The 12,451-nt window shown below is 41.1% G+C and overlaps 1 protein-coding gene across 1 annotated transcript in view; it reads right to left on the bottom strand.

Moving 5' to 3' along the window:
• The window catches only part of PGM2L1 (phosphoglucomutase 2 like 1), a 41,965-nt gene that overhangs the window by 13,724 nt on the left and 15,790 nt on the right, over positions 1–12,451 (bottom strand). Inside the window, exons 3-6 of the mRNA XM_054193074.1 lie at positions 11,405–11,572; positions 6,092–6,198; positions 3,869–3,953; positions 2,819–2,902 (exon numbers count right to left, since the gene is read on the bottom strand). Of these exons, the coding sequence (XP_054049049.1) occupies positions 2,819–2,902; positions 3,869–3,953; positions 6,092–6,198; positions 11,405–11,572 (444 nt within the window). The remainder of the gene's footprint in view (positions 1–2,818; positions 2,903–3,868; positions 3,954–6,091; positions 6,199–11,404; positions 11,573–12,451) is intronic.

Raw genomic sequence — 12,451 nt, 5'->3', positions numbered from 1 at the left:
AAAAAGAGAACACGGCACCCATTTTTAAAAAGGGTAGAAGGAGGAACCCTGGGAACTACTGACCTGTCAACCTCACATCTGTGCCTGGGAAGATCATGGAACAGATCCGCCTAGACGCTCTGCTAAGGCACATGGAGGACAGGGAGGTGATTCGAGACAGCCAGCACGGCTTCACCAAGGGACAGTCCTGCCTGATCAACCTCGTGGACTTCTATGATGGAGTGACTACATGAGTGGACAAGGGACGAGCTACATATGTCATTCATATGGACTTCTGTAAGGCCTTTGACATGGTCCCCCACAACATCCTTCTATCAAAATTGGAGAGATACAGATTTGATGGGTGGACTGTTCGGTGGATGAGGAATTGGATGGATGGTTGCATCCAGAGGGTAGTGGTCAATGGCTCAATGTCCAGACGGAGATCAGTGACGAGTGATGTCCCTCAGGGGTCTATATTGGGACCAGTACTGTTCAGTATCTTCATCAATGACATAGACAATGGGATTGAGGGCACCCTCAAAAAGTTTGCAGATGACACCAAACTGAGTGGTGCAGCTGACATGCCTGAGGGATGGGATGCCATCCAGAGGGACCTGGACAGGCTGGAGATGTGGGCACGTATGAACCTCATGAAGTTCAACAAGGTCAAGTGCAAGGTCCCACACCTGGGTTGGGGGAATCCCCAGTATCGATACAGGCTAGGGATGAAGGGATGGAGAACAGCTCTGCCGAGAAGGATTTGGGGATACTGGAGGGTGAAAAGCTGGCCATGAGCCAGCAACATGCGCTTGCAGCCCAGAAACCCCCCCACAGCCTGGGCTGCATCCCCAGCAGCGTGGGCAGCAGGGCGAGGGGGGGAATTCTGCCCCTCTGCTCCGCTCGGGGGAGACCCCCCTGCAGTGCTGCCTCCAGCTCTGGGGCCTCAGCACAGGAGAGACACGGAGCTGCTGGAGCGGGGCCAGAGGAGGCCCCGGAGACACTGGGAGGGCTGGAGCCCCTCTGCTGGGAGGACAGGCTGAGAGAGCTGGGAGGGTTCAGCCTGGAGAAGAGAAGGCTCCGGGGAGACCTTATTGCAGCCTTTCAATACTTACAGGGGGCTTATAAGAAAGATGGGGGCAGACTTTTTAATAAGGCCTGTAGCGATAGGATAAGGGGTAATGGTTTTAAACTAAAAGAGGGAAGATTTAGACTAGATATAAAGGAGACATTTTTTATGCTGAGGCTGGTGAGACACTGGCCCAGGTTGCCTGGAGAGGTGGGAGATGTCCCATTCCTGGAAACATTCCAGGCCAGGTTGGACGGGGCTCTGAGCAACCTGGTCTAGTTGAAGATGTCTCTGCTTATGGCAGGGGGTTGGACTAAATGGCCTTTAAAGGTCTCTTCCCACCCAAACCATTCTATGATTCTCAAAATAGCTGGTTCTCAGCTATTATGACTGAAATCATCAGGATGTGAGAAACCAAAACTGGGCACTTAACGTTTGAGTGTGTTGTGCAAACTGTAACAGAAGAAAAACATTACTTTCTACATAGTCTGGCATTTCTTTTGAAAAAGAAGCACAACTTGGTTTTGATATCAAAGCAAAACAAGATAAGCAGTGTGCCAAGGTACATGTTTTTCCATAACTGAACAACTGTAATCTTTCAGCTGGAAACACTATCAAACTCTGAACTATAAAAAGTCTTTGTTAAAGAAGTATTTAGATGCCAGTTTTCCCACAGTTTGTTTCCAATAGAATGGTTGAGTTCACAGAGTAGACTTTTTACTCAGACCGATCTGTCTCTCTTTTCCTGTCTGCTGGCTTTCACAAAACCCATAGGTACACCCAGTATCTTCAAAACTACAGGTCTGTCAAGTTTGGTTAAAATTGTCCAAAACCTTCAGAAGCTGCTGAATTCACAGCAGAAACAGTGAAAGATAAAACTATTATTGTGAAAGACTAGACAAAGCAATATCCTGGCAAAAATAACATGCTTTGTGTCAAAAGACACAAAAATAATAGCTTTTTGATAAATGAAACACCTGGAAAACTGATGTGGCTTATTTTCTTATTCATTGCTATGGCTAAGCAAAAGCAAAGGCTGGTGAAGTATTTGTCCTCTGTGGAACAAGTTGTAAAGTGCAGTACAATCACCTCCAAGAGTTCTCTCTGTGCAGAGTAAGATTGGTTTTCCTATCATTGCCATTACTCACTGACCTCCTACTAAGCTTCTAGAATGCTAAGTTCAGTCAAAGTTTAGAGTTTAGTTCAGATTCTTATAAAGTTTAGAAAGGAAATACTGTGTTACAATCCTGCATAAGCAGCATTTGCTATTATGGATGGTTCTACGGTTCCAAGCTTTCAAAATTAAGCCACCCACCCCTCTCTCAATGCCCAGAAAAACAACCAACCCTATAGGGAGCAACACACTACTACGAAGTTTTATTAATCAGCTCTTAAACCCTCACCCATCTTCAGCACAGCTACCTACTGTGTGGATTAATTCACCTAAATTCTAGCTTAGTTTTAAACTCATTTTTAAGTCTAAGAAGTGAAAACATAAATTGCTTAAGCATTTCTTCAGCTGCTGATTAGACTCTATGGAATGCCACAACAGACTTGCTCTCAAGATACGCAAGCAGTATGGTCTTAAGTCCTAGTCGCAAAGAAAGTGTGTGTAATTCAGGTTATAGAAGGATGAATTACTTGAAATAATTTCTCCTTCTAACGTATGCATGTGCTCCAGAAGCAGCCAAATGCCAAAGGCACTTCCAGTAGGTAATACTGGAAAGCAGGTGGCTGTGACCAGGCTACAAACTTCAAGTTCAGCCTTACCTTGTACCCATTGTCCTCCTTCCGGTTGTGGGATGCTGTGATCATCACACCAGCCACAGCTTTGAGCTGCTGAACAGCATAGGGCTACAAAGGAAACCCAGAAATGCCAGTTTACCCAAGCGCTTTGCAGCTGGCACAAGTAATACTATATTATTAGGACAGTTATGCGATAGGATGCTACAGGAGAAGTGGCTCAAAGTTTCACCAGTTTATTTGAAAATTGTATATGTGAATGCTCATCGTTCCGTGTCCTGGAGTAGAGAGAAAGCTTGTTCTATTCTCTTGCATAGGAACATTATTCTGTTTACTAATTACATAAACACAATTGTTAACTGGACACCTAAAGAAAGTCTACACTCAGACTACACTAGTATTTGAGAAAGGGAAAAAAGCCTGAAACAGAATGAAGGAATTCACCAAAAGGCTTGTTGAAAAAAAGGTTTCCAGCTAAAGAGCATCCATTCCTTTCAGTCCTCCCCTCAAAACAAGATCCACAGCATACAGAGTGCACTAGAAAATCTTGCAGAATAGAAAACAAGGATTTAAAGCCCTGCAAGAAAAAGCTGCTGTGACTAGAACAGAAAATGCTGGGTTTTGAGATATTAGAAGTAGAGGCGACTCTTCATTTCTTCCACTCTAAACAGCGTAAGCCTTATGTCCAAAACCATACAGTCCCTACATATATGTATACGTTCACATACACATAAGTATCATTTTTGACCCTTATAAGCCTCAGGTGTTTCAGCACAGAATAAAAGAAGACCAGAATGCTTCACCTGTAACTAACAGAGCAAAGCCTGGACTGCAATATCTATTGCCCTGGCATAGCAGCCTAGGGTGAAATGGGATTCTATTGACTATCTGCGTACAGAAAAATTCAGCGACATTCTCGTTACAAACTCCTCAAAGAGACAAACGTACCAAGCAGCCCTTATGGCTCTGTATAAAGGCTGGAATTTGAGAAGAAAATTGCTACTTCACATTTTTAGGAAACTTTCAAATACTCCCTTAACTGGATGGTTCTACAATATAAAGGAGAAGGTGACTCACCACAAACGGTGTAGGGACGTACGTAGAAAAGAAGTACACGGGCACATCTTTAGCCAGTAGGACTGCTGCAGTGAGCTTTGCAAGTCTACCAACATGAAAAAGAAAAGATTCAGTCAACCCAACTCCCCACGACAACCCAACAGCTGTTTGACATTACTGTAACCTTTATTTCACTTGTTTCTTAAATCCCTTTTCTTTCTTACACTAAAAGTGGTATCCTACAGTTTACACAGTCAATGTAACACAGTTTCCAGGTTATACAATCCAAGGCAGTGCTTTTATTTGTGACTTGAAAAGCACAAGGCACTCCAGTTAACCACATAAATAAACCAGTGATATCAAAAACAAAGATACAGGACCTACTGGTGTGACACTTGTCCTTCATTCAAGGACAGAACCAATCTCCCAGAAAGTTTAAAGTGCCAGATGGCTGCAACAGCAGGTTTGGGAAAGGATTCAGTATCCCAGACAGCACAGCTTGTTTGCTAGCCTTGCTAAGCAGCTTCAGACAATATTCACGGAGCAGATCTATTTCTGAAATATACTTCTGCAAACCAGCACACTCTTACTCCAGGAAGTTGAGAAACAGTAACAGCAGCTGAGTTTTTAAACCTTGCCTTTATAATAAACTTTTCCTTTCAAGCAGCAGGGAAACTCATTCTCTTTCATGTAACTGATATGAAACTGTTCTTTTCAAGTCAGGTACACACAGCTCAGCGGTTAATGGGAAGTCTCAGAGACGAAAGAGATGAGAGATTAAATAGGGTGAGTTTGCTTTGCTCACTTGTTTTTACAGACAAGCATTACTCCTTGCTTCCTTATCTCCCACGCTGAGTATACTGTAAGCCTAACTTTCAGTTACTTAGAATTTCACTATAGCACCTATCAAATGTAACCCGAAACCATTTAAAAGAGTTCTGAGAGCTCAGCTTGTAGCTGAAGCTACTGAAATGTTGCTTGTGTATCACAATGGCTTACATCAACTTAATTACAGGATGCAGCCAGAAGGTCTGCCATCTCCCTCGGCGCTGGAACCGATGCAAAGAAAGGGGTGCTCCTGCTCACATAGTGCTGGATAAGCACGGTGATCCAACTGAAAACACTCTCTTGGGGAGGTTCAATTTGACTTTAGCGCTACTGGAACTGTATGTCATCCCAAGGGGACAAAAGAAATATGTAGTTGAGAACTGATTTGCTCCTTAGACATGTGAAACACAACTGCACTGCCATCAAGTCTGAATTCCAAGCTTTATGTGCCTGAAAAGGAATTTATTTCTTACATTTCCACATTTTTAAGCTGTGCATAACCCAATTTGGGTAATAGCCTTACAAACACAGTGTAACAGATCAATTTAAAACCTTTATGCCAAAGCCGGGTGGATAACGTGCCACACGTAACTGAAACCAGACAGGAAGGCCTGGAGAGGCAGACTTCAGGGGAACAGAGAAACTCTTAGAAGACAGTCACTACATTCTGTGCTGTATTATACAAACAACTTTCACATCCTTAGAACATCAAATGCTGATAAAAATAATAAAAAAACCCCAAACTACATTAGTTAGAACAATTAACTACATTAACTACAATAATTAACTACTAATTAACTAAATAAATTAGCTACTGGTTTGGGGTTTTTGTAAAGCATGCCATTACAACATGTGTTTCGCTCCCCAGGGAATTAGGTTTCCTTACAGAATTCAGAAAGCAGTTTTTTCAGAGATTCCCTCTCCCCTTTCCCTGCAAAGAGCACAGTCTGGCATCACTGAAGTTCACATTTTAAGCACCCCAAGTGAAATATTCCCAATGTGGAAATACAATGGGATTGCAGACTAGCATAAGGGTACCAAAACACTGGGTTACAGTAGGCTGCAGGTAGAATTATTTTCCCCCAAGCAAGCTTAAATCAGATGTCATACTAAAGAAGAGTGTTAACAACAGTGCATTAACGTTTAGTGATTTCAAGCTAGATGTTAGTACTCTGAATTTACCTTCATATTCAAATTTTTCTCCGGGCATATCAACTTCTAATGTTCTTGTAAATTAGAGTTAGACTGTAAATTCTTTGGTGAAGTGACTAGCCTTACATTCCGCATTTGCAGACAACTGGACTAAGGGAGGGGAAAGAGCGTGTGCGGTTCATGACAAAAATATTCTGATAGAACAGAATGCATTTAAAGCCACAATTTAATTTCTAGTCTTGCAAATGTAATCAATACTCATACTTCTTACTGCTGCAGTTGCTGGTCACCTGACCTCGTGTGTCATATCCAACAACAAAGCCTCTCTGCTTAAAGTCTGAAAAACACCCCTCGAGATACTTGTAGATCCCCTGGAAAGAAAAAAAAAAAAAGAAGAAAAATAAAGCAGGGAAGAATTAGCTCTAGTGCAGCACACAAACATTAAAAATGACCTTTCACATAGGATGTATAATGTCTGTAAGCAAAATACAGCTCAGCAAAAACGTCAATAATGATATTCACAAAAGCAGCATATTTATTTTTCCCCAAGGTGTTCACACAAAGAACGCAAATAGAGAAACAGTTGTGGGAAATAAAAGCGGTACAACATAAGTGACCAAGCAGCATAAACAGAAAGCTCGAGCCAGCAAAATCCTCAAGCAGCAAACAGTTGTTTTCAATCCATACTGTGCTTTTGTGTATTCAAACCATCTTCCCAAAGACCCAACTGAGGAAAAATCCATTTTTGCAAAGTCCATCCATTCAGGCAATATAAGACTAGTGTTAGGTGGTGCTAGTCTTTATCCTTGTGCTCCCAGTATAAGTCGGGCACCTTTTCAGCACTGCTTCCAAAACTAGTTCTAAATTCGCATTAAAAAGGATGTTTCATGCTTACCCACTTTTCCAAAAGAAAGTTTATTGCTAGTGATCTGCTCCAGATGGACAGATTAAAGACCTCAATTTATGTACTATGCAGACACACTACCACAAATACAAGCTGTCTTCCATATATCAAGGCAGAACATTTCCAATGGCAAGATATCAGAGAAGACCCCCGTCAGGAAGAAGAAAGGGGAGCAGATGAAGGGAGTAAATTTTTAAAACACATTGAGGATGAAAAGAAATACGTGCTGAAACATCCTCAGCAGAAAACTCACCACGGCCAAGCTTATCTTACAAAATCTATCTCTTATGAGGGCACAAGCTTCCTCTGGAGAGAAGGGGTGGGGGTGTTTTGTACTAGAATTAAACAGATTTTTCCTCCAGCGTTTAGTGCAATTCTTTGCAATGTCCTTATCTGGATCTGACCCGATATCACCAGTAAGCAATCTCTCAACCAGAAAGCTCCTACCCATGAAATTCAGTTGAGCTCAATGTTTTTAATGGTTACTTCCCTTTCCACCAAATAATCTGCATCAAACATGAACAAGTGGATTGTGGCATCTCTTTGGAGAATCACTTCAGTCACCAATGTAGTGTTTCTACAGGATTCACTGAGAGAGAAAAACTTCAAAATAAATTAAAAAATCTTTCAATACTGGAGGAGTTGGAAGCTGTGTCATGGCACGATCGCCAGCTGAAGTCGCCTTCACACAGAACTGAAATGTGCTGATACACAAACACATTCACAGCACTCTGACAACTTCTCAAGAATTTCATTCACAGTTGTAAAGTGATAGAAGACAGAGGAATGGGAAAAACTTGTTTAACTTTGACTTGAACAGATCGACTAACATTTAAAGAGATGAACAACAGATTTCTTATCAACAGATCCTTATTTAGGCGAGCAGTATCTTGACATCAGAGCACACTGCAGGGTTTTATCTGTACTAGCTCCTCAAACATCAAGAAGATGCACCAAAAAAAAATATTTACAGAAGCAGCAGGACCCTATTAGACAAACTGGAGCTAGTACTAATTAGAAGAAGAAAACCTTTTCAGAAGCAGCATGTACCAAGGTAAGTTCAGTAACACTCTTGTTCACATAAGAAAGTCAATACATCACCAATCACAAAACGCTCTTTACAAATGTAAAAGTGCTCCCCATGATTTCTATTTTACACCTACCCCCCAGGAGCTCTCCCTCGCCAGCTGAACATTCTGGCAACCCTGGCATCTCTAGGATTCTGCACATCAAATCTCTTCCTCACCCCTGACTTCCCAATGACACCCATCATAGCTGGTGCCCACGCCCTTACACATCCCCCAGCTTTCCATTCCCTCATTCCTCAAACACAGAAGAACTGATTTATTTCTGTTGCAAAGGGTCTTTTTAGTAGATTTGATCTTCTGTACTTTCTCCCCTGCACCTCATCCCAGCTATTTCTGCCTGAGCATTTTTGGCAGCTATTGGGTGCCACTACAATCTAAATAACGCTCTCCTCAAGGGTGAGATGAGATTTTTCCTAAGATGTCCTCTTAAACCAGCTTCACTGTTTGACAGGGATCAAAGATTCCATATGAATAAAAATAGGAATGTCTTTACTTTCTGCCATGGAGAGGTTTTGCTTAAAATTAAGACAACACGATATGCAGTACGAGAACAATATACCTAAGCTTAGCCAAAGATCCCACAGCTGACATTAGTCCAGCCCTACTGGACGTGTTTACCATCCAAACACCTCTATTAAAGCTGCAGGAAATGAAAATAAATAAAAAATGACAGTGAGAGGAAGTGAATGCAGACTCTCTCCACTATCTGAACCCTCTACTCAAGTACACACCTGTTTTCTTCCAGGTGCAGTTCCCCCTTTCTCAGAGGGCCATCAGCAGCTCCAACACCTCTTGGGATAAGTCCTCTTCTTTAATAAGTTTCTCAATTTAAAGAATTTATATTTCCTTTTTACAAGACTCAGGTTTTGATAGTGTCCCCATCTAATTTCTCCTGGGACAGCTACTGCTTCTAAATTGAAGATATCCAAGTCAACATTTTGCCATTACATACTTGGTGATAATTAATAACTTATTAGCAAGTGTCAGCATACAAATGTATAACCACCTCAGTGGATCTAAAAAAAAATAAATTCTCTTTAGGAGCACCAAAGTGTTTATACTACTGCACAGCTCAGGTGATTTCAGTGTACAAAATTCACAGATAGATCTATTCTACTTCTACAGTCACGTTTTAAATAATCCTCTTGCACATCTAGGCCCTTAATTTCAAAAGAGAAGTGAGGGGAAAGTGATGGTATCACAAACGGGATGGAAAGATTTTTGATTGATGAAATCAAGAAAGACAGTAACAGCTTTATGAAGTCCAGTATTTAGTTTTTCAACTACTATCTTTAGCTTTGTTTATATAGCAACAGGAAACTCAGAGCAATGATGCAAAGATGACTGGTTTTGTCATTGTGAAGGTCAGGGACGAGTTACTTGCCTATTAACAAAAGCAATTGGTTCAGCAGGACAGAAGCGATACTTGAGCAGGAAAATCTAGGCTTTATGCCTAGGTTACATACCTACAGTCTTCCAAAGAGTCAAAAGCAACTTCTGGATATTCTGTGCCTTTCTGGATCTGAATTTTCATGATATCAATATAATCACGCAAATGAAGAACAGAGCATGTGCTTAGGCATGCAACTTAACTCAGGTTTATTTTAACTGAAGGAAGTACTTTAGTTACACTGAAGTCTACTTTTTTGAATGTCTATTTATTCCCGTAGCAGGTGAGGACAAATAGAGAGACAGGGTTGCCTGTTTTCAGGTTCAGTTCAGCAAAACTGTTAATGCCATTAGCTTCTGAAACAAGAGTACTCAAACAAAGAGATTAAATTTGATGCAGTTTACTTCAAAAACAAGCTCTAATCCGCTTCCTAGAGATTGCGTCTCCATGACAGATTGCTTTTCCCAACTTGATATATGGCTTTAATAAACAACTAAAAATAGAAGCTCCACAGAGGGAGCAACTGAATACAACCCAGTTTGTTACTTTCAGAAACCAGCAATGCCCAAGAAACTGAACTTGCAAACACATTCCCTGCTGACCAAAATGAAACTTTTTGCTTTCTGCCAAGAATGCATATCAGTCAGCCGATCCAAGCTCCGTCACGCTTTCATGAGACTGGAAACACAAAGGCAGCATGCAACGTTCAGGCGCTGGGAGCATGAGCAACTCCAAATTCAACAGGCTGCACAGGCCAAAAAGCAAAGTGACTATTATTCACTTCCTCTGCATTATTAAGATGTTTACTCTGCTTCAAAGAAAACTGGAATTGTTCAAAGCAACTTCACTACTCTTAACTATTCCATCACTGGCAACAAACTACTAGTTTTTAAACTATTTTTCTTAATCTCTTCAGGTCATTCCCACTGGATCAGTGGGGACCACCTGCACCACACCAGTAAGTTTTGTTCACACCCGTATGGTATTTGTAGCAGATGAGTTTGGCATACTCGGCTCAGTAAGGCTGGAATTAAAGAAAGCATCATTCTAAGATGTGTCCAGTTTAGAGGTTAGAAGCCTAAAGCAAACTTTCTGTTAGACAGATCCAAGATGATACTGATGAGAAAAAATGCTCATATATATACATAAGGCTGCATTTCAAACACTACCAATGAGTTGCAACACGTTACTTCTATTCTTTTCAAAGCCCATACAAACAGCTATTGGAATTTGGTTTCACTGCAAGAGTTCGGGCTCCAGTTGTATAAGTCAGACATTAGCAGTATGTCCAACAGCTTAATAGAGCCCCAGCTGTTCCAAGTTTTAAGCGAGCCAACATAAAATAAATTCCTTCAGTCATGTCTACTGAGGGACTTGTATCAGAGCATCAACCTGCAAAGAGACGGCTATTATAAAACGTTTAAGTACACAGCATTAAATGAGAGATTTTACCAACCCTTTGTAAATCATGTAATAAACCACCTTTTATCATATGGATGAAGTTCCATTTATAAAAAAGTACTTAACAAAGTAGGTAAGATTCAATAGGTTTGTCATAACAAAAACTTTTTATTGATGTTCCAAGTACAATGGTTACAAATACATCAGTTCATTATATTTTCAATAGTCAAGAAGTAGGAACAGATAGGATGTTTAAGTATATTTAACATACACAGTCCAAACCCATTTTTATTTTATATGTTCATAAGGAAAGGAAATGGGGAACATCCATTTTCTGACTCACGCTATTCAATCTCAAAAGGGTTCAGTACTTCTCTTTCCTTGCCTCCCACTACCTTCACTGAGGTGAGAGAAAACTATATTTTGCAGATTAAGAACCCACCTACTTTTTGATTAATATTTACTGTAATAAAGTATGTGCAAGAATCACTACTGAAGTCAGGAATGACAGTTTAACAGGACTACAACCCTACAAAAATCAATGTTCAAATTCAGATTCTTCTTTCACATGCTCAAAGTCCAGATAATACCAGTTTCAAATGTACTCTGAATTAATTTCTCATGAACTTTAGTTGTAAAGAGTAGTTATTTAATCTACTTGTTTTCAGGAAAACTCTCCTGTTGAAGGGCTGCCGTATTTCACCCTCAGCTTGTATATTTCAGCCGTACACTGTATAACCCAAACATTTACTGTGAAACCATCCACTCCTCTCCCATACAACTATTCAGCTCACCTGTGTTGACTGGATCACCGTAAGATCATTAATGTAGCAAAAGCCCGCTCCCATAGCAGAGCGCAGCCCGGCAGTCCCAAAGGTCAGTCTGCAGCAGAGACGATCCCGTAACTCTTTATGCTTTCCATTCTGTAACAAGCTTTCGATCTGTTCTTTTGTTTTTTGGTTCTGCAAAAGAAAACGAAGGTCTTCATTTAGTTCTTGAAAGCAGGATCTGAACTACAAGAAAGCTGGAGAGGGACTTTTTATAAGGGCATGTAGTGATGGGATAAGGGGTAATGGCTTCAACCTAAAAGAGGGGAGATTGAGCCGAGATCTCAGGCAGAAATTCTTGGCTGTGAGGGTGGTGAGCCCCTGGCCCAGGTTGCCCAGAGAAGCTGTGGCTGCCCCATCCCTGGAGGGGTTCAAGGCCAGGTTGGACGGGGCTTGGGTCAACCTGGTCTAGTGGGAGGTGTCCCTGCTCATGGCAGGGGGTTGGCATGAGATGATCTTTAAGGTCCCTTCCAATCGAAACCATTATAAGATTGTATGATTCTATATGCACATTGTTTTTAAGTAATTCCTAGTTCTGCAGTGCAACAAGTTATTCCTATCCTATAAAATGCCTGTCTGCACAAACTAGCCTCCATTGTAACTCTCATTTCTATCATATTCTCTTTTCTGTATCATCCTTAATTATAAAAGATTGAAGAGCTCTTGCTGCCATTGATACGCTGATGTGTTTGCCCTGACGTTAATACACCTTCCGGCCACATGAAGCCTGTAAGTGAGGAGCACAGACTTTACAACAGGTTTTTCCAAGGCAGGCAGCACAAGTTAATTCTCAATCCGTGCTGCTGGAAGACAGACAAAAATCCTAACTTCAAAGCAGCGCTTCCTTCCTCCCCACCCGCAGGAAAGGTCTGTAAACAGGCACAGTAAAATAAAGCTGACATTGTCAAACCAAAAATAAAGCCTGTCTTTTCAAGTTACATTAATTGCTAGTGAGGTAGGTACAATAGAGTCAAAGCCCCTATTTGTCACAAACTCTCCCATAAAGATAGGTAT

The sequence above is a fragment of the Rissa tridactyla genome, chromosome 1 (assembly GCF_028500815.1).
Source record: "Rissa tridactyla isolate bRisTri1 chromosome 1, bRisTri1.patW.cur.20221130, whole genome shotgun sequence".
Lineage (NCBI taxonomy): Eukaryota > Metazoa > Chordata > Aves > Charadriiformes > Laridae > Rissa > Rissa tridactyla.
This window is presented reverse-complemented; position numbering and strand designations above follow the sequence as displayed.